The sequence below is a fragment of the Ahaetulla prasina genome, chromosome 8 (assembly GCF_028640845.1).
Source record: "Ahaetulla prasina isolate Xishuangbanna chromosome 8, ASM2864084v1, whole genome shotgun sequence".
NCBI lineage: Eukaryota > Metazoa > Chordata > Lepidosauria > Squamata > Colubridae > Ahaetulla > Ahaetulla prasina.
In genome coordinates, this window is record NC_080546.1 from 44,873,914 (window position 1) to 44,897,283 (window position 23,370).

The 23,370-nt window shown below is 41.8% G+C and overlaps 1 protein-coding gene across 4 annotated transcripts in view; it reads right to left on the reverse strand.

The window, feature by feature from the left end:
* Positions 1 to 14,382: 14,382 nt before the first annotated feature.
* AFG2A (AFG2 AAA ATPase homolog A) overlaps positions 14,383 to 23,370 on the reverse strand; it is a 144,742-nt gene continuing 135,754 nt past the window's right edge. For all 4 annotated transcript variants that reach the window (XM_058192954.1, XM_058192952.1, XM_058192956.1 and 1 more), the window contains one exon: positions 14,383 to 17,786. In XM_058192954.1, the coding sequence (XP_058048937.1) occupies positions 17,610 to 17,786 (177 nt within the window). In that variant the 3' untranslated portion in view covers positions 14,383 to 17,609. The remainder of the gene's footprint in view (positions 17,787 to 23,370) is intronic.

The following is a 23,370-nucleotide window of genomic DNA, read 5'->3' on the forward strand; positions in this document are numbered from 1 at the left end:
GCTTTGCTGGCTGAGGAACTCTGGAAATTGAAGTCCACAAACCTTAAAGTTACTCAGGTTGGAGACCCCTGATCTAAAAATATAACAAAAATAAAATAATAAAATAAAATATTTGTGCAGCTTTCTGAGATTTGGTGTGTTTCTGTAATATTTCAGTCTAACTACACAAACACACAAAATCTCACACGCTGTATGCGGCATTTTGTGTGTGTGTGAGAGAGAGAGTGTGTGTCAATTGTGTTGTGTTGTGTGTGTGTAAAGTGTGAAAGTTGGTTTTTGTGGCTGTATGAGGTTCCTACTTGTTGCAGGGGCCATTTTGGGTGAAGTGCAGCTGCTTTTACATTGTGTGAGAGTCAGTTGTGTTGTGTTGTGTGTGTGTAAAGTGTGCAAGTTGGTTTTTGGTAACTCTTATTGCTTTGTATACTTTGTTTATTATTATTATTTATTGTTATTGGCCACGCCTACCCAGTCATCTGACCACCAAGCCATGTCCACCAATTAAGCCACGCCCACAGAACCAGTAGGGAAAATTTTTAGATTTCACCCCTGATGCAATCTCTCCAAGAATCCATTTAACTAATCAGTTACAATTATGAATGAAGCACAGAAAGAAACCCTTACAATGAATTTTCACCCTCCCTCCATAGTCTTTACAGCTGTCTTTTGGGAATTGAAAACAGTGCTTAGTCTTAACTGGTCAATCTCAGGGTCTTCTCTCTCATGTCTGCTGGGTGGCATTTGGCTTGGCTTGGTGATAAGGGTGGTCAGTCAGGCTTGGGAAGCCCTCCTTCACTCTGGTTGCTGTGATGACTTTCTAGTGGAGGCTGGACCCCTACCCAAACCCAGTTCTCTGAATGGAAGGTCTCCTCTAGAGGCAGTATCTGGATTCATGAGCTCTACTTCCACAGGTTACAGAGTTGTCTGTGCAAGACTGAAAGACATGAGAACAGGGGGCCCTCATCCTTTGTGGGTGAGGAAAGGCATTGAAAGAGAATTAGTGGGGGAGGGGGGCATAGATAGCTTGCAGGCAGAGTTTGAGGGAAAAAAACATCAGTACTACAGTTATTAAACAGGTAAAGCAATTATAACAAAATGGAAACATCACAGATGAGGAAGAAAGAAAAACTGGATTCAAATGCTTCAGGAAAAAGATGGACAAATGAAATCATTTAAAAACACAGTAAATGCAAGGATGAAACTTTTTCTGTAAGTGAACTTAAAACATTCCCTCTTGGACTTTTCTTAAAAATACAGAGAGGAAAGAAAAAAAGTTCTCTACCCTGTTCTGCTGGCCAGACAAAACAAAATGAAGGCTTTTTCTTTCTTTTCAATGCTTTTAACTCTTTTCTAACAATTTAAAATTCATATCTCTAAGGATCAGAAACATTTAACAGTTGCAATTACCTCAGGGGCACACATAGACTTAGATACACACACACACACACACACACACACACACACACACACACTTCTGTTTCCCTTCCCCCAATACTCCCAGCAAAGAGTCCGTCAGAGGCCTTCCTTTTTTCCTTTTATTTACATAGATACATGTCCTGGCCACGTCTACCCACGGGCCTGCCAAGTTTCTGGAGATAACGAGGAAATTATAGATAAGGCCAGAATTACTCACGAATATATTCTTCCCTCCATTGAAACAGTTAGCTCGCGCCAATTCATTAGCTCGCGCCAACTCATTACTTTGTCCAAGACAAAAAACCAGGAAGTCCCGCCTCCTATTTATAGTCTCTGCAGATGTCACTGCATGACAATTATGACTTGGCTTTGTCCCAACTCTGGCGATCACGCTCACGTAATCTTGCATCACTCCAAAACTGTTCTTGGGGCGTTGCCAAATCAGCAGGAGGCTCCATGGAATCAGGCTGTGCCGGCCCCTCCTCCTCCCTTTGAGTGGGTGCCAGGGAGGGAAAGGGCTCAAGAGAAGCAGGGCTGGCCAGGTCTTCTCCCTCACTTTCTGAATCATCCGAGTCCAGGAGTCCGGGTCCAGGAACCTGGGTCACAACACACACACACACACAAACAAGGAGTAAAAAGAAAGGAAACAGAAATATTATATACAGAGCATGCGCAAGATGGCGGTGTGGTGAATCGGGGCGGAGGCTGGTGGTCCGTTCCTGGAGAGGTTGGGCCGAGGAGGGGGCTTTTTTTAGCATGGACCCTGTACCTTGCTGAGGAACATCTTGTCGTCCTGATGAGGGTTGTCTTGCCCTCGAGGACGTCGGGTCGACAGAAACGGAGGCATGGAAGCAAGCGGCGGTCCCTGGGCGTGGCTTCCAGGCGCAGCGGGCCTGATTGGGGCGGTGGCTGGCCACTGGTGGCTTTCCCAGCGTTTCCTGGTGTTTCCTGGCACTTTCTGTTCGAGGCTACAGTGGCGTGTGGCGCCTGACGGAGGCGGCGTGGACGACCGATGGTGGCGGCGGTGAGGCCGTCTGGGGCAGCGGAGGTGATGGAGGGGCCGAGGACTTGCTGAGGCGGTGAGCCGGGATGGCGAAGATCAGTGAATTAGGCCTTTGAGGAGGACTGGGGCCTGTGGGCCTGAAAGGGGAGCGGCTGCCGATGTTTCTTCCTGATCATTTCAGCCTGTCTTGGCCTGTTTATACTGGCATGTTTGTTTTGCCAGTAAGGGCCGGGCGGCTGGGGTGCTTGAGGAGCCGGCGGTTCTCGCCCCTGGAGAGCCAACAGAGCCCACAGTCGTGGCGGAAGGCGCTTGGGCCTTGGTGCCTTAATCAAGTTAACAACGATTAAAACAACTTTGGAGACTTTTGGAGCCCTGCTGGGTACCCAGCGGAGCCCTTCGAGCCTTGGGGCCCTTGTTGTCGGGGGTTGTTATGCTAAGGGGACGGTGGTTGCCTTTAAACATCTATTACGCCAGCAGCGATACCCTGATGGGGATGGCGAAGACGGCAATGGCAACGGTGACTGTCCCCCTTCCTCCCGAGGGGGCTCTATGGTTTCTCGGGGGCTCCGCTGGGGTCCTTGGGGGGCTCCTTGAGTGGCGGCTGGATGCCAGGGCGGTGACGACGGCGATGGCAAGGCTATCGTGGAAGACGTCCCGCGGCGGCAACGGTCACTGCTCTTTTCTCCCTTTTGATGGAACCTCCGTGAGAACCTGGGTAGTGGACCATCTTAGTTCCACCCAGGATTATGCTATTTAAACCATGCACTTTTTAAGACCTCTTCGTTTTCCAGCTGGAGGTTTCTGTCCAATGACTGTCGTTTGAGACCTCGACAAACCAGGATACCACCATTCTCTTCAATCTCTGATGACTTTCTCACATAATCAGCTTCTTGCACTGCGAGATGCCCCCCTCTCGCGGGTGTGGCCCTCCTCTTTATCGAGGGCCTACCTCGATGACGGATTTTGGAATCCCGAGTGGTGGCATGCTTCTAAGAGAGGGTTAAGGAGGTTTTTAAATTCATGTTTCTTTAAACTTTTATCCAATTCAAATAAGGGGTTAGGGGGTGGGGTGGGGGGGCATGCCCACAGGGGATTAGGCTAGTCCCTTCTACGGTTCACGATCTGGAGGTTTGTAAATTGGAGGTCTTAGAGGAGGTTAAGGCTCGACCATGTATGGGCACTTCCATCTGCATGGTTCAAGGGAGGGACAGGTATGGCGGAAGCAGGGGCTTGTATCAGGTTCGGGGAGTGCGTTCTCGCTGTTTGAAAGCGGTACCGCACTCCGGGCCCCTAGGCTTCACTCGGGTCCTGAGTGGTTATATCCCCCGGAACCTGGACCTTCGGTTGATGTTATGTAATGCCAGGTCCGTCATGAATAAGGCCCCCCTCATATTTGATCTTATTCAAGAGGGTGGAGCGGACCTAATGGGCATTACGGAGACCTGGCTGGGCACGGAGGGGGGGGGTTCCCCTCACTGAGATGTGCCCGCCGGGTTTCCGTGCGTTTCATCAGCCGAGGGCCCAGGGTAGGGGTGGGGGGGTAGCGGTTGTTATTAATGAGAGTCTGGCTCTGAGGGAGGTCGCTGTCCCGCAGATAGATGGTTGTGAAACCCTCTTCGTGAGGTGGGGCCGAGGGGTGCAGGTGGGCTTGCTGATCACGTAACTGGCTCCTTGCTACGTGACGGCAGCCCTGCCCGAGCTGCTGGAGATGATAGCCGGGACGGCGGTTGAGACCCCCAGGCTTATGGTCATGGGGGATTTCAACTTGCCGTCGGCGGGCGATTCGTCAATGGCAGCTCGGGAGTTCATGGCTTCCATGACGGCCTTGGACCTGACCCAGGTAGTTGCGGTCCCCACCCACGTCGGGGGTAACACACTGGACTTGATTTTCGTCTCGGGACAGTGGCTAAATGATCTGGAGTTAGGGGAATTAATATCTCAACCCTTGTCATGGTCAGATCATTTACTCCTTCAGCTAGACTTTCGGACCGCTGCACCTCACCGCAGGGAGACGGAACTGGTTCAATGGTTCCGTCCCAGGCACCTGATGGACCCTGAGAGGTTTCTGATGGAGCTTGGGCCATTCCCGAGGGAGTTAGCCCACGGCTCGGCTGAGGAGCTGGCGGCCGCCTGGGATGAGGCAGCCGCTGGCGCCTTAGACTGCATCGTGCCTTTGCAGCTTCTGACCCGGCAACAAACTCAACCAGCTCCTTGGTATAACGAGGATCTGAGAGAGATGAAGCGCCGGAAAAGAAGCCTAGAGAGCGCCTGGAGGTCCAGCCGCTCCGAACCAGACCGAACACTAGTGAGGTCATATATTCAGACCTACCTAGTGGCGATCAGGGTGGCGAAACATAACTATTTCTCCGCACTCATCGCATCGGCAGATAATCGCCCAGCCACCCTGTTTAGGGTGACCCGCTCCCTGCTCAGGCAGGAGGCTCGGGAGAACCCCTTACAGGGACGTGCTGAGGATTTTGTTCAGTATCTGTCTGATAAAATCGCTCAGATTCGGGACGGCTTGGACACTGATTGGATAGATTCAGGTGGGATGGCGGAGACGAGTCTTGAGAATGTTATCTGGGCTGAGTTCGATCCTGTGACTCCTGAGGACATGGACAGGTTGTTGGGTAGGTTGAACTCCACCACATGTTTATGGACCCGTGTCCCTCCTGGATGGTGCTGGCCACTCGGGAGGTTACACGAGGCTGGCTCCAGGAAGTTACCAACACTTCTTTGTTGGAGGGTGTTTTCCCCGCCGCTTTGAAAGAGGCGGTGGTGAGGCCCCTCCTTAAGAAGTCCTCCCTGGACCCGGCTGTTTTAGCGAACTATCGTCCAGTCTCCAACCTTCGCTTCTTAGCGAAGGTTGTAGAGAGTGTGGTGGCATATCAGCTTCCTCAGCACCTGGAGGAATCTGTCTATCTGGACCCGTTCCAGTCCGGTTTCAGGCCTGGTTACAGCACCGAGACGGCTTTGGTCGCGTTAGTGGATGACCTCTGGAGAGCCCGGGACAGGGGTTGTTCCTCTGTCCTGGTTCTTTTAGATCTCTCGGCGGCTTTTGATACCATCGACCATGGTATCCTGCTGCGACGGTTGGAGGGATTGGGGGTGGGAGGCACCGTTTATCGGTGGTTCTCCTCCTATCTCTCTGACCGCTCGCAGACGGTGTTGGCAGGGGGGCAGAGATCGACCCCGAGGCGCCTCACTTGTGGGGTGCCTCAGGGGTCTGTTCTCTCGCCTCTCCTGTTCAACATCTACATGAAGCCGCTGGGCGAGGTTATCCGTGGTTTCGGGGTGGATTATCATCTGTACGCTGATGATACGCAGCTGTACATTTCCACCCCGAACCACCCCAATGAAGCCGTTGAGGTGATGGGCCGGTGTCTTGAGGCCGTGCGGGTCTGGATGGGGAGGAACAGGCTCCGACTCAACCCTTCCAAGACAGAGTGGCTGTGGGTACCGGCGTCCCGGTACAGTCAGCTTACACCATCGCTGACTGTGGGGGAGGAAGTACTGACCCCCAGGGAGGGAGTGCGCAACTTAGGCGTCCTCCTGGACGATCGGCTGTCCTTAGAGAATCATTTGACAGCCGTCGCCAGGGGAGCATTTTATCAGGTCCACCTGATCCGCCAGTTGCGCCCCTTCCTTGACCGGGACGCCTTACGCACAGTCACTCATGCCCTCGTCACTTCCCGCCTGGACTATTGCAATGCTCTCTACATGGGGCTCCCCTTGAAGAGCACCCGGAGGCTCCAGTTAGTCCAGAATGCGGCCGCGCGGGTGATAGAGGGAGCACCGCGTTGCTCCCATATAACACCCATCCTGCGCGGCCTACACTGGCTACCGGTAGTCTTTCGGGTGCAATTCAAGGTCTTGGTTACCACCTTTAAAGCGCTCCATGGCTTAGGACCGGGATACCTTCGAGACCGCCTTCTGCCGCCGATTGCCTCCCAACGACCTGTGCGCTCCCACAGAGTGGGCCTCCTCAGGGTGCTGTCGACCAAACAATGTAGGTTGGCGGCCCCCAGGGGGAGGGCCTTCTCTGTGGCGGCACCAGCCCTGTGGAACGAGCTTCCTCTGGGATTACGACAACTCCCCGACCTCCGGACCTTCAGACGTGAACTGAAGACTCTATTATTTCAGCGCGCTGGACTAGCCTAAGATAAAATGTTTTAGCAAATTTTAATGGGGTTTTTATTGGTTTTTACTGTTTTAGTGATCAGGCCATGATAATATTTAGTTTTAACTGGGTTTTAATGCTTATTTATTATATTGTTTTAATATGCCTGTGAACTGCCCTGAGTCCTACGGGAGATGGTGCGGTATATAAGTTTGATTAATAAATAAAATAAATAAATAAATAAAAATAAACTCTCAGACTTACACACATACGCTACTCATTCCCGCCATAAATCTCAGTTAAATTAGGGAAGGCACAAATCTTAAACATATCATGTGGTTGCATGGAAGGCAGAGCGGAAGAGAAACAAACAAACAAACAAAAACCCCAACATTCCTATTTATATATTTCCCTTTTCTTTTAAGTACCTTTATTTAATCAAATTGGTTTTCCAACTTCAATCCCGAGCAAAGCCCACTTGTTACATAACCTTTTTCTTCTTTCCTTTGTCATGGCCACCTGAACAGGCAACTGCCTCTTTTCATCCCATGCATCAAGTAAGTCTTTCATTGGGGAGCCTACTATGACCCTCAAGCTAAAGCATCCCATGTTTCCTCTCTGATATAGGGATTTAATTTGGCTCTGCCAGGTCACAGTGGACTGAGTCTCTTGGTGAGACAACCGCCCCACCAACAGTTTTCAGATCAAAAAAAAAAAAAAAAAACAGATCTGGGAGGACTCTGGTTCCTATCAGAGTATGGACACCTCCTGTAGGGATTCTCCTGCCTAGCAGTTTTCAGACCAAAAAAGGGATCTGGAAGGACTGCACTGCTCCCCACAGTGAGTATGGACATCTCCTGTGATCGGCTTTTCCCTTGCTCAGTTTTCGGACTCAGGAGAGTTCGGAAGGACCTCTGCTTGCTTCCAGTTGTAAGGGCCCCTTCCTCTCACATGGCTTTTGCTCAGTGACTTCCTCGCAAGTTGCCCAAGTTTAATTCTCTCATTCACTACTGTTTTCCCAAAAATAAGACCTTCCTGGATAATAAGCCCAATAGGACTTTTGAGCGCATGCACTAAAATAAGCCCTCCCTGAAAATAAGCCCTTCATGAAAATAAGCCCTCCACGAAAATATTTAAGCACATGCACAGCTGGTCCCCGCCATTTCCTCGGGTTAGGGTTAGGGAGACAGAGGTGGAAATCAGGTAAGATGGCAAGAGAAGCCCTGTCTTGCTCCACATGGCCAAAAATAATAAGACCTCCCCCAAAAATAAGGCCAAGTGCTTATTTTGGGGTTCAAAAAAATATAAGACAGGATCTTATTTTTGGGGAAACACTGTATTCCATTCCATTTCCAAACACTCACTCTCCTTTCCCTAACAGGAGGTCCTGTGCTCTGTCCTGACCTCCTATACTTTCCAGGCTGTCTTGGAAGCAAGATCCAGCTGTGATTGGGAGAAGGATTCCCTCACTCTCACACACACAGGCATACACACATTTCACATGCTTATCTGGACTATAAAATTAAAATTTAGAGGTACTCACCTTCTTTCCAAGCAGCCTTCGAGCCCAACACTCAAAATCCCTTTAAAACCTTTGTTCCAAATGGCCAAGGTCCAGGAAAACTCACCCACAGACTCAATAGATCTGTGCCAGCAAGGGCGGCTTACCTGGGCCAGGTCCATTGGTCAGGTTAGCTTGGAGTTGCATCTGGTGTGAGTGAGTGGGGAGAAAGACACTGAAAACATGGAGACTATTTGGAAAGATGGTTTAATGGTGAACATAGTTTGAGGTCCTGGGCAAAAATGAGTACATGGGAGAGAGAGAGATTTATACCCTCTCTTGGGCCCTGCTTTGGAGTTTCCTGTTCATGTGTAAAAAATGTATTCTGATTGGTTTTCAGACTCCCATGGGGCCATGCAGGGGTAACTTTGTAGGTTGTCTTGAGTCCCAGGCTTGGTTGAATCTTGCTGAGTGATGCAATCTATCCAGGCACTCCCTGCCATGTGGTGAGTACTGTTGCTAGATGGGTAGATGGCTAATCCTATCATGTCCTGAGGGCCATGTCTTAATTCCATCATCCTGGAGCTGAAGGGGTGTGTGCAGAAAGCTGCTTTGTCTTTAAAATATGTTTCTCCTTTTCTCATCCAGGAAAATATAATATTCTGCCTTTTTAATATTTCCTAATATTTCATTCTTCTTGGGGTGAGGGTATGCCAGAGTTGCTATTCAGCAGGTTCTGACCAGTTCTGGAGAACCGGTAGCAGAAATTTTGAGTAATTCAGAGAACTGGTAAATACCACCTCTGACTGGCCCCGCCCCCATCTATTCTCTGCCTCCCGAGTCACAGCTGATAGGAAGGAAATGGGGATTTTGCAGTAACGTTCCCCTGCCATGCCCATCAAGCCACGCCGACCAAGCCATGCCATGCCCACAGAACCAGTAGTAAAATAATTTGAATCCTACCACTAACTTTCATCAATACTAAATTCATTCAATGAGTTCAAAAAAGACAGATGATACTCTTCACCAATATCATTATATGCATATATGCAGGAGTAAGATTTGTGATGATCTACAATTTTGCAATCTTAATTCTGATACACAGTCAGGTCTAGCAGTAATTTTTAATAAATCTGGAATAAAATAATATTTAATGCTACATTTGTAGTATTTGCATGTAATCTGCATTTATAGATTACACTTACATGTATTTCTTTTTCAAAGGAATGATGCACGCATTTGTTGCATGTTCTTCACTGTTATATACAACCCAAAATAGAAAGTGTTTTAAAAAGTAGAATCTCCAATTAAATTTTATTAAGATATTATTAACATTGTATGGCACCCTTAAAGTCTAGTCTGTCAACCAGATCCCCCCCCCGCAATTCATGTGCTAAACAGGTTTTTGTGAGGGCTCTTTTGAATGAGATTGCTTTGTATTTAATTTTTATAGCTTATAATCAGTGGTGGGATTCAGCCAGTTTGTACCACTTTGGGAGAACCGGTTGTTAACATTCTGAGCAGTTTGGCAAGCTGGTTGTTGGAAGAAATCATTAGGGCAGAGAACCGGTTATTAAATTACTTGAATCCCACTACTGCTTATAATAACAATTCTCAAATAGGAAAAAAGAACTAAAAAAATTAAAAAGGGACAATATATCAAAACAGCATAAATAATGAAGTCTGTAAAAGGTTAAAAAAGTAACATACAAAAAACCTGCAAAAAATAGTAAAAAGTTTGAAAAATCATGTTTGGGTAGGACACATTGTTAGCGTCATGATCTGAAGTTAAATATCCTCTTTCAGTTCCCCATTTGTGTGGCCAGGTAAAATTTTAGCAAGGCAATGGCTGAAGGGATATTTGCATTGATGCCCTTACAAACTTCTCTTCCTCATTTTATAGAAAGAACTTTATGTTCAAGTCCGCCATGTCCAGCTCCTGTCAATCATTTTGGAAGGCTCTCTTGCCGAGAGAGGGGTCTCTGGTGGCTCAGACTGGTAAGACAGTTGTTATTAACAGCAGCTGCTTGCAATTACTGCAGGTTCAAGTCCCACCAGGCCCAAGGTTGACTCAGCCTTCCATCCTTCATAAGGTAGGTAAAATGAGGACCCAGATTGTTGGGGGCAATAAGTTGACTTTGTATATAATATACAAATGGATGAAGACTATTGCTTGACATAGTGTAAGCCACCCTGAGTCTTCGGAGAAGGGCGGGATACAAATGCAAATAAAATAAAAAATAAAAAATAATAGATCACATTTGATCTATCATAGATCAAATGTGATCCTTATGCTAAATAATTTTATCCCATTTTTTTTCCTCTTTCCTCTACCCTGGTAAAGAAAAGAAATAAACATTTTTTTTCTGAAGTTTGTAATCAGATTATCCAAAGTCTGAATGGAAATTTGGTTCTGAATTATTTTGAATTATTGTATTTCTGCTTTCTGGAAACAGCTAAAGATAAAGCTTTTCTCAGGATGTTTGGGTGTTGATGCCAGGTACTTTTTTTGGGTTCATATCAGTGGTGGAATTGATTTTTTTTTTTTAATTTTTAAAACTGGTTCTGTGGCTGTGGCTTAATGGGCGTAGCAGGGGAAGGATACTGTAAAATCCTCATTTCCTCCCCATTCCTGGGGTAAGGATATTTATTTATTTATTTATTTATTTTATTAGATTTTTATACCGTCCTTCTCCCGAAGGACTCAGGGCGGTGTACAGCCAAAATTAAAACCCACAATATACACAATCAAAACAGAATTTAAAACGAAGCATATTACAAGAATGGCCGACTTTAAAAAGTTTAAAACCCTTAAAAATTAATAAATAACCCCGGTTAAAATTTAATAAAACTTTTAATCCAGTCCCGCTTGAATAAATAAATGCGTTTTCAGCTCACGGCGAAAAGTCCGAAGATCAGGCACTTGGCGTAAACCAGGGGGAAGTTTGTTCCAAAACCTCCATTGCAAAACCTCCATTCCCACCCAATTCTGGGGCCAGCCAGAGATGCTATTTGCCGGTTCTCCGAACTACTCAAAATTTCTGCTATCAGTTCTCTAGAACCTGTGAGAACCTGCTGAATAGCACCCCTGGTTCATATCTTATCTGTTATTATTTGTTATCGTGCAGCCTTTTTGTGATCTTCTGAGAGTTTACTTATGACTGTAACAGGATATAAACTTCGAAATCATTCAGTTTATCTTAATGTAAAACATGCTACAATACAAAAACTTATATAAAATGCTATTGTTAAGTATATATAGTGGTTATGTGGAGTGATTATATAAATTATACCAAGTTTATTTCTCCAGATGTTATTGATAGAAAATTGAAGAAAAATAATAGCAATCATAACCTTGAAAACATTTCTTTGAACATTATCTCAAAGTGCTTTAGTTTTTAAACACACATTTTCTATTTATTTGTTTATTTATTTATCCTTTTAAGATGCATTGTGTCATACTGAATTGCAAAAATTGGTGAACATAGTTGAGGACTGCAAATTTTAATGTACTTTGGTATATTGTGTAAACAATGAAATAAGCTGCCTCTATTAATTATATTGATAAAAGCATAAACTATCAAAATTGATAAACAGAACATTGCTTTTAAAACAGCTGTAGCCAAAAAATTGTTCCTGAAGTAAAAACCACTTCTTAAATATGAGGAATACGATATAAAAAGCAGAGTTAGCACTAGTTTAAATACATTCTTCTTATATTCTCAAATTGTCCTTTTACTTTTAAAGAACTGGATCTAAATCTTGTTTAAGAAGAACTGAAAATATAGATGACATCTTTGAAGACTGTTTTTGGTGATGTAGACAATATGAGATGAGTAAGACCCGAAATATATTTCTAGGTTCATTTAAATCATCCATTTACTGTATTAATGCAGTAGTGAACTTGATTCAGTGGAAAAGCTATAGTGGCACAGCAGTTAGAATACAGTATTGCAAGCTAATTCTGCCGACTGACAGCAGTTTGACCTGACCAGCTCAAGGTTGAATCAGCTTTCCATCTTTCCGAGGTTGGTAAAATGAGGACCCAGATTGTTGGGGGCAATATTCTGACTCTGTAAACCGCTTAGAGAGAGCTGTAAAGCACTATAAGGCTGTATATAAGTGCTATTGCTATTGTTATTTATTTATATGAATTTATGTGGCAGCCATCAGGTGAATATCAAAAATTAAAATACAATATAAATATAATATATATTTTAAAAACCACGTAAATTGACATAAAATTGGTCTCAAACACACCATTCACCAATAGTTTTATATAGAAATTATGGAAATAATGCAGTCCTTCAAATTCTTGGGCTTCATGCCATGTAGGGGTTCATAGGTTGAACTGCACCAAGAAGCAATGTAGAAGCCAGAATAGCTTAGATCAAAAGTGTAATATAGGTAAAGCAAGACATTCCCATAATTGCCTGTGTCTCTGCATTCTGGCCCAATTGAAGGTTCCAGAAGTTATTCTAGAATGCCCATGTAGAGCACATTAAAATAATACACTTGGGAAGTCACAAAAAAAAAAGAGAGAGAGAGTCCCATGTACAGTGCTTCCTGATCTAGGATAGAAGGGTGTTTGTACACAATACAAATGTTGGTATCTGCTGTTTGAGCAGGACCTCCAAATTACGTAGCTGTTCTGTCTGAAGTAGTGTAGCTCCGTTCACTACTAAAACTAGAAAATTAGCAGATCCAGGGGGCCCAACAACAAAACTACTGCTTTGCTACAGTTAACCCAAATCCTGTTCATCTCAATCCACTGCTTACAAACACTGAGACCGAATCTGTACAGATCACTTGGCCAACAACGGCCATATATGTACAGCTGAATACACAGGCACAATCCAATCCAAAGTTCCAGTAGTTCTCGCATTCCAAGCAGCAACTAAGGCTTTGTCCCAACTGTACACCAAACTTTTGGGAACAACTCCAAATTTCCCCAGGAACTTGGAGCAGAGTGTGGAATAGCTCCCACCATCTGCAGCAGGGAGCAATCCTAGAGTATTCTAAAATACTCAGTAAGTGATCTAATGATGACAGTAAAGTGAGGGAACTATTTCTCAACTTAAAATCATATTGTCTCTCTCCCATAAAAGACCAGATTAAACACGTGGCCACTTCTATGTGTCATGCCCTTGATTACCAGTGTCAGGGCTATCTTGGTGGCCATGAGTTCCCAAGCTGCTTCTGACTCTGTCTTCACAGAAGACATGTTAAAGTTTCCTAAGATCATAAGTCTGAGAAAATCCCATTGCTACCTTGGCCACAGAATCAAGGAATTTAGGTAGGAAGGTTGCTATGCAGCAGGGTGGCTGGTACAGAAGCAACAAACCCTTCTGACTTCTAAAGCACAACTTAACAAACAGGAAGTTACATCCAGCCAACTGGGACAGCATTTCTAACTACCAGAATCCTGAATGATCAGATCCACCCCTGTCCCAGGGCCTCAGCTAATTCTATACCAAAACCCAGATAGGCACATTTCTGAGACAGCAACAACTACTTTGCACCTATCCAAGCCTCAATCCATGTCAACCCTGCCCTTTCATCCATAACCAAATTATAAATGAGGGAGGCATTACTGGTAGATCTGGCATTCAATAGCAGCAGAGAGAAGTCTGAGCCTTCAAACATCAGTAACCAGGGTATGAGGTAGAACACAAAAGGCCAGAAGATAGCAACACGACCACACAGCAGCATCAACTATACCCCATCATCTTCCAATATATGTCCCTCTATCCATCTATCTATCCATTGATGGTTCCTTTCTGTCCTTCATCCCCCTCATTCACTATTGCTTCAACTCCTTCTCCAGGATTGGCAAGTCCTTAGGTCAGGGGTGTCAAACTCAAGGCCTGGGGGCCAGATCCGGCCTGCAGGGTACTTAAATCTGGCCTGCGAAGCCGCCCTGGTAACAGCAAAAGACCAGCCTGCGTTGCCTCAGCCTGGCCCAGGCCGATCAGGCACTGATCTACAACCTGGTGGCAGGCATTTTTGTTGGAAGAATGCTGCAGAAGGCTGTTGCACCCAAAAACGGAGCGCCCCTCCTGAGCTCTGTTTTGCTGGCAGAGTGCTAGCAAAACAAACTTGCTTGCTCTCTGCTGCCTAGGCCTCTGGACAGCCTGCGCCGCCATCCAGGGGTCCTCTGCATGGCCTGAGAGGGACGGTGAACCTCTCTGGATGACAAGGGTTTGGTATTCTCCCTGGTCTCGATTTCCTTCGCTGGAGACAGCCCTGCCCAGCCCCGCCTGGGCCACCATAGATGTCCCCGACATGAGTGATGGCCACGCCCCCCCTCCCCCAGCGACACACACCCGCCCCCCCCAGGTCAAACACAACCCTGATGTGGCTCTCAATGAAATCGAGTTTGACACCTCTGCCTTAGGCCATTGCACTGATTCTGTCTGTAGCATTCAGCAGATCCTATTGACCCAGTTGCCTTCCCCTCTGCAACTTCCACTCATACACTCACACCTATCCAACTCCTCCTGCTCTCACCAGACCATGACTGCTAGGAAACCCACCTCCCAAATCAGAGGCAGATCAGAGACAATGCTCCTCCCTCACCTGATTCTCACCGAAGCCCAAGTCGTGCACCAAATAAGACCACTTTCTTCATTCAGTCTTATGCCATCCAGCCAAGAGCCTGCCAGTTCAAAGGCAGCCATCCAAGGACAACAGAAAGTACTGCTGGTGTCCCAAGTTTTGCATTGGGCTGTATAGGCAAGATAAGACAATTATTTTATACTTTATTAAAATTCTTTTTGTTTCCCTCACTTAGCAGAAATTCCAAAAGCTGTTGGGATAATAATCCATCTTAGATTGGAATGACATTTCTATACCATAAAGCTATTTATTATTTCTTAAACATCAAATCAATTTATTGTTGGTTATGTGGCCAGCCCAAAGCTCCTATTGAGACTACCATGTAAAAACTACCCTGTTCAGAAGAAAATAACTGACAACAAATTGGAATCAATGTGTTGCATCAAGGTATTTAGACTTGCTGGGCTATAGGCTAATGCAAAGTTTAATATTGCAACAGTTTTCCTATTAAAAACTAAGTATTGCTTTGTTGTGAAGAATGGGTAGGTTACATCTTGGAAAATAGGATGTAGGTAGGATATAATAAATATCCTTTGCTTTCTGATTAAAGGTTTTCCTGAATACCCTTTACTCCCTTTTCTTTGCTATTTTTCTGTTATCTATACTTATGTTCTAGATGTTTATTTTCTCCACTGTTTATCATAATTAATTGCTTAAAAATCATTGCTACTAAGTCAGCAATTGCATTGTCTCCCAGTTTTCTCTGGGAAAAGAGGAGAGGAGGGGAAAAAATCTAACAAAGCATTCTGTGGTCAATTGTGTTATCAAGGCACTTGGCACTACCAGCTGATTCTGGCTTACTATTAATCTCCCGGGCAAATAAAACACTCCTTTGTAGTTAAATGCCTAACCAGTTACTACTATGTTTTTTACCTTACCAAAAACATTTTTACAAAAACTATATATAAAGTCTCAAACAGAATCAGTCTGTGCTAACTAGACTGGTTCCAATATTGCAACGCTACTTAAATGCAAATTATCCCACTTAAGCAATAGTAAGCAGGCCTAGAAAACTTTATGAAGAAAAATGAAGTTTTCTAGAACTGCTTAATCTTGCTTACCTCTTTAATGCAAACTGAACTTAAATATGGTGATTCAGTTGTATACAAAACTTGAATCAATATATTCCTGAAACAGAAGCTAACAACTTTCATATGTATAAAATTAACATATATGAAATCTGCATATAACAGCATAGGATGATTTGAAAGCTCATTTATGAACAAAGTATTGTAGACATTTGGCAGTTTTAAACTTAAAAAATAGAAAAAGTTACAAAAATTGAATTTTGCAGGCCTTTTTTTTCCTGATGAAATCAAGATAGAAAATTTGTCTCACTGCCAGAAGTCTGGATAGTTTACATAAACATTTTTATTTATTATTTTATTTATATCGCACCTTTGTTATTTTGATAAACAACTCAAAGCACCTAATATTGCTTCCTCCTCCTATTTTTCCCATAACAATAATCCTGACAGGTGAGTTGGGTTGAAAGAGTGACTGGCCCAGGTCACTCAGTTGACTTTCACCCCTAAGTCAGAACTAGAACTCACAATCACTTAGTTTCTACACTGATGCTTTAATCACTAGACCAAATTGGATCTCTTTTATATTTAAAAGGATATCTGGAAAAAGGGATCTGGAAAGTATGGGCTAAGTAGTATAATTGTGAAAACAGCAGTAAGCACTATTTTTAAAATACTACCAAGAATCTGGAAGAAAAAACCTTTCAAGAAATCAGATTATCATAATCAGATTATAATATTTTGCTTCTGCAAAAGTAAAGTAAATTTTTAGAATTATTTGACGAAGAGTTAACTATCATGGGAATCCTATTCATTTACTAAATAGCTGTAGACATGAAGCAAGGTGCACATTTAAAAACAACCAACTTTATTTGGCATAAGTTTTTGATATCCCTAATACAGTTGAATAGTCTTAAAAAACTAACAGACTGTCTATTTTGTTCCACAGACTAACAAATATTTCGTCTACCATATCTTCAATATGGTACATTGATATTCAATATTTTCCAAATAGTTTTTTAATCAATCTGTTGAGCTATTTTATACAGTAATAACTTAAGAAAGAACTAGAAAGGCAGAAAAAAATAGAGGGACTTTACACAAATGGTTTAGAAAGCCATTTAAAACTAATTCTCTGAACTGGTTTAAAACTTTATCTCAAATCAGGTATGATCCATAAGTTCATCGGTGATACCAAATTTTTTATACTGGGAAAAAGAAGAAAGAATTATACAGAACTCCAAAACAATATTTATAAACTGGAAAAGAAAAGAAATGTTAAAATCCACTTTTAAACTGATATAATTTGAGAAAAGGCATTTCACGGACAGCCAAAAAACAACTTGTACTCATATGACAGCTCTGAAAAAGGTAAGGAAATTTAGATTATCTGAAACCTTTAGTTAGTGATAATGATGATGGAGAAATGAATGAATGCTGCTATGGCAAGGGGGTCAAACTCGCCATATCATCTTGCCATCACATGATGTTTCACGATGTTTTCCCCTTAGCGGAGCTGGGATGGGCGTGGCCTGCCCATGATGCATCTGGCCCACGGGTCACCAGTTGCTATGGCAAAGTTGCAGTACTATGGTGTCATCAGAGGGGAAAGCCTAGGATTTTGAGCCACTCCTCCCCACTCTATGTACACACACATCTTTTGGCATGATTATGCACTATCACGGTATGCTTTTGATGTTTCAATCATGCTTTCACACAGTTCTCAAGTTTATTTTTATTCAAAATACTTCATTCATTATTCCAAAAGCTCTTTTAGTATTTATTCAAAAAGCTAGATGTTTTTATTCAAAAACGTATTAATACAATTAATTTTAAATATCTGAATTGAAAGAACATATTTCTTTGAAAAAAAACTCTACTTATTTTCTAGAAATGAAGTTGTGTACTGTATGTTCGTTAATCACTTTCTCACAGAGAATGCAATCCACTCCGCTGCTGATACTCTTCATAAAATTTCTGTAGGGAATCTGGGATTCTAGGAGTCACAACGACCAAAGCTTGTTGAAAATGCTCCTTCATGATATATTTGGCCTCAATATCTTCTTGAAGTGCAAGGAGAGCAGCTTCTCTACAAACTGCAGTTATCTGAAAAAAGAAAATCACCAATTACTTTTTAAAAAATAATTTATAATAATATATAATATATATTTAATATATAATAATAAGGAAAGTCACAAATGCAACAGGCCATCTTTTGGCCTACTTTTGCTGAACATCAGTAGAAAGTATCCAGCTGCAATAATATTCAACAAATGATTAAAACAAAAATGCACTCTGCTATCAGCGCTCCATATACCATAACTTTTATGTATCCAAAATAAACATGTCAGATACTCAGTTAAAAAGCTGAGCAGCACACAATCCTAAATGTTCAAGAAATAAATGAAAAATGAAACTAACCCAGTTTGTAATAATGACTTTCTTGTTTAAAATCTACCTGTGTAACACTCTCACACTCCAAAACAATATGAGATAGATGGTTAAGAAATAACTAACTAAACAAAGAGACAAATAATTAAAATTCAAAGAAGAAAAAAATACGGAGAAAAGGCTACAATCTTCAAGGTGACTTGAGGAAGTTCAGGAAGCAGCCCCATGAAAGTTTCCTTCCAAAGGTACCTTATGGAATGAGTGACAATTATTTCAGTGAAGGAGAGAAAAAGAGCTTAAATGCAAATTTTAAGACAACCAGAATCACAAAGTAATGGGGCAGGAAGGAAGAATCAATATTTCAGTTTAAATTTAGTTAGCATGTAATCACACATACTTAAAGAGTAAAATATTTTTCCTATATGCTCAAATTCCTAACCATATAAATCTAGGTCAATTGACATGTGATTGCTATGTATTCTGTCTTAAAAATGACATAATCGTTTGTAGATTGGGTGGATTTTTTAATAGTGAATTTCTAACGTTTTATGTTCATTGGGGTTGGGTAGCTAATAAATTCAAAGGCATTAGTAAATTATATAATCACTGTGTATCATACATGGATTACCACCTAGCCTTTGGAAGTGGTTTGAGGTTATTTGACTGAACAATATAATATCATGTATGACATAATCTGTATTCCTGAAAGGGAAGTATGCCCCTTGCTATGAAGCTTTTGGTGCAATGTTGAACTCTGCTGATAAACTTAAAGAAAAACTCGTTTTTTAAAAAAATACTCTATAGAAAACAAAAAAAAATGTTTACAAATTTATTTAAAATTACAAACTGAAAATTAAAGAAACATCAATCTTATTTTGGATTCTCCCACATAATTTGTGGTTCTTCCTTCAACCATAGGTATTCTACTCATATATAGAATATTTGAAAGGATTTTTTGCCACAACACAATTGTCATAAGTATATAACAGAGGTGTCAGAAATACCAATGAGGAGTTGCCTATTCATTTTACTTAGTCCTAGGAGACTTCCTACCAATTTTGACTTCTGATTGATTTTAACCATTCAGATTCTAAAATTAATATTTAGAGGCAGGATTCAATCAGTTGTAATTTCCCAGATTATACCTTCTCAGATATAGCTTATTTTACTCCATAAACCATGGGCTTATAGACCGAGGGCTAATTCAATAAATCAGATAAAACGAATGGCCAATTCAAAGGACCTGAGCCAGGCCCTTTGTGATTTTCAGCAGTTACTTTCTTCCCAAAAGCTGAGTCTCTTTCAGCTTTTGTGCATCTGAAGTACTTTAAAACTTTAAGTACTAAAAAACTTTAAAAAACCTTGAGAAAGAGAAGGAAAGCAATGAGCTTCTGTGTTAAAATCTTAGGTATTTTTGTTTTAAGTAGCTTTGTTAATGCATCGTCTGCCAAGAACACCTGTTAGCCATTGAATTTAGTCCGGCTGCAGCTGGAGCTGAATGTGTGTGCAGGGAACTGGCAGCCTGCTAGGCTGGTCTTACATTGTGCTTCCTTTTTCCATGCCTTTCTTTCAAACTTATCCCCTCCTCCCTGTAGATGGTTACAAGAGACTATGTGAGAAAGAGATTAGGGACCTGGAGCAGATTGGCATCCTGTGGTGGATAGTGAATAGTGCAAACTGCAGAACTTTCCTGGATGACAACTACCTGCAAGCGTAGGGCTAGCCTGTGGTATGCACCCTCCTAGGCACTTCTTAAAGCAGGATTAGGGAGTGGGAACTCCAACTTTCCCACTCAGCATGCAGGACTTTGAAAAGCTTCCAAAATGGAGCCCTTTTAAAAAGGAAAAAAGGAAACCCCAAGAGTCAAATCTTTTAAAAAGCATTTACTCCATTTCCCTAACTTTCTGATGTGCAACTCCTGCTAAACCAGTCCCATGGGCCAGCTTAAATCATAAATAAGGCCAACTCACAAAGACAAAAAGGCATCCTTGCATAAAAATATTAAGGCCACCAAGGAACAGCAGCTATAATTTATATTTCATTGCTATCTATGAAAAACTGAATAATAACAGAAAAAAGATCAACTCCAATTTATATTTTACTAAATTCTTCTATTTATAAATGCTCTACTTATATAAATCTTCAATAGATTCTACTAAGCTTAGACTGGGAGCATATAAATAAAAACTATAGTAAGTTAACATTTTCAAAGCAGAGCAAAAGCATAACTGAGAATCAATAGCCAATTCTTTTTTGGGAGTAATACACTTATCTCCAAAAATAAATAAATATGTAGAAAGAAAAAATATGAGAGAGGGACAGGAAGAGAGAAAAAATTATTTCATCCTTCTTGAGTATTTTTCCCCTTATTCTACCAGCCTCCAAGTATTGATTTGGAACTGTCCTATTAAGAAAAGGAGTACATTTATCAAAACATGCATTGTTCTAAAATTATGTATAAAATATCTGGGAAGAAAAGTTTCTCCATAGTATCATTTATAAATCAGATCTTATACATAGTTATCATTAACACTGAAAACAAACAATATATCTTTCTATCTGTGGTGGGCGTTGTAATTTACATTAAAAACTGCCCAGAACCATTTGGAAGTGAATGCCTGATATATTAGCAATTTTTAAAAAATCATTATATGATGGAGCATGTGGTTCCTTTTTCCACACTGTGGACTATCCTACTGACTTTTACAGAAGTTAGTTGGTTAGTACCTAGTCTGTGTAAGGAGACCTTGTGGGACTGGGAGCCTAATAGGACTGGAAGGCCATTCTCGTCTATAGAAAAAAAAGGAATTTTTTGCTATGATCATTTAGGCATACAAAACAAAAACTAGGATTTCACAGTTGCAAATACCTAATGCCTCTTCTTATCCCAAGCAGGACAAAGTTGTTGGGAAAAAAAACCCCTTCATATTCCTGAATTAAAAATACAAATCAGAATTTAGCACATTAAATTCTTTCTTTCTTCATCCATTCGTATTTCAAATTTGGGACTCCCTATCTACCCAAGGAATTCTGGGTAGTCAACTGAAAGAAAACAATTTATGCAAATCCAATTTTAAAATGTAGGGTGGAGGCTCCTAAAAATTGAATTAACTCCATTAACATCCAAACCCATAGTCTCCCCAAAGGCTAATTTTTATTTACTTGTTTGTTTATTACATTTGTTTGCCACCGATCTCACAACAAGGATTGAGTCAGGGAGGAGGCCGCTCCATATTACATAGATGACACACCTCCTGGGTCCCATAAGACGTCACTGTTTTGTTGGTAGGACCAAGAACATGTGAACCCTGCTAAATCTAGTAGATAGGCAGAACTATCTGGTATAAGCAGTCCCATAAGTAAGTTGGTTTCATGGCATCTTGAACTGCCCACTGCAAGCCAACTCACATAGCATTGGAGTGACATGGGTATTTTGTTATGAGTCCAATACTGTATGTGTGTGTCACTGCATTTTGGAACAACTAGTTTCCAATTGATCTTCAAGGGCAACATCATTGCAACAGTCCAGTTGGATGTTGACTAAGGCATAAGTGACCATGAACAGTTCTTTCCTTTCAAGGAATTGATGCAACTAGCATCAAAAAGATGCCTAAAGTACCCCTGGAGATAGATAAACAATAATGCTAACCAGGCATTATTTATTAGGACCTTTGTTAGGACTTTATGGCAATAAGAGTGATAAAACAAGTTTATTTCTCAGTAGGCCCATAGATGGCCAGCTAGAGGCCCTCTTATGAGAAAGCAAGTCCCTTCTGAGGGAGCCCTTGCAGAGCTGCTGTGAGGACTATTCTAGGCATCTGTGAAATAAAGTCACTTGGTTTTACTCTAAGTTGGACATGAGCGAGGCAAATCCTATGTAACTGACTTATGTAAGGTCCTATGTAAATGATTGAGGTATATCTTAGATTGTTTACTTGGGAAGAGCTTGTCAGCTCTTACAACACTATTGTAAGCTCTGTCACCAGTGTCTTTCCTATTTGATTCAGGCAAGTGATTGAATCCAAGCAAAGATCAATGCAAGAGTGAGTAGTGCTTCCTACTTTGAACAAAATGGTGATACACTCCCTTTCAAAAGACTGTCCTTGAACCCAACAGTGATAGACAACTTTTGTCCAATCTCCAATCTTTCCTTTTTATGGAGGTTGTTGCGAGAGGGATAAGTACTCAGCTCTAGCAGGCCCTTGATGAAATAGATTAATTATGTGTTTTGGGCCACAAAAAACCTTACAGCCGTTCAACTGGCTATATCTCTTGATCACCATCTAGTGGTCATCTGGATTTCTGTAGTCTAATGAATTATCATATATTGAAAACAGAATTAAATCTGTGCTGTATCAACTTACTTGGAACCAGTGCCTACATATAACCACTGCAGTCTCAACTAATTTAGAGAACACCAAGACAGATTAGGCTAATTTAAGGCTAATAACTGGGGCATCATCCCAACTGAATGCAGTTCTTGATTGAGTTACTTTTTATTTAATTTTATGGCAACTAGAATGCTACTATGATCTACATTCCTGTAAGGATCAGTAAGAAGATCCTTGAAACTTATACAAGTTAAAACAAATGCAGTATTTTGTGTCTGAGTGTGTGTGTGTCTGTGTGCATGCATACTAGATCAGATAAACTGCCATTAAAAAGAATTAAGAGACTGGGAAGTTAGCGGATTAAATTAACAATCATAAATTGGCTTAAATTAATTGAAAATAAAATGAAAAGAATATCTAAAATAAATACTTGCATATGCATGTCTCCATTGTGGCTAAGTAACAATTTCAAAGTAGAGACCCTAGGATAGTGATCGAACAGATTATATAGTTTCAGCTTGGCAAATATATAGGATTTATTTAAATATCCATTTATATTTATTGTATCTGGTTTAAGTATATTAGTTCTTATGTTTTATTTATTTATTTTATTTATTTATTATTTATTATTCAAATTTTTATACCGCCCTATCTCCCAAAGGACTCAGGGCGGTTTACAGCCTAATAAAAAACATAAGAATAAATACAAGTTAAAACAACATTTAAAAAACTTATTAAATTAGGCCAAATTTAAAAGTATCATTAAAATAATACAAAACCCCATTTAAAAACTAAATTTAAAACTAAAACCCTAGGCCAGCCCTGCACAAATAAATAGATGTGTCTTAAGCTCGCGACGGAAGGTTCGAAGGTCAGGAAGTTGGCAAAGTCCTGGGGGAAGCTCGTTCCAGAGGGTGGGGGCCCCCACAGAGAAAGCCCTTCCCCTGGGTGTCGCCAGTCGGCACTGC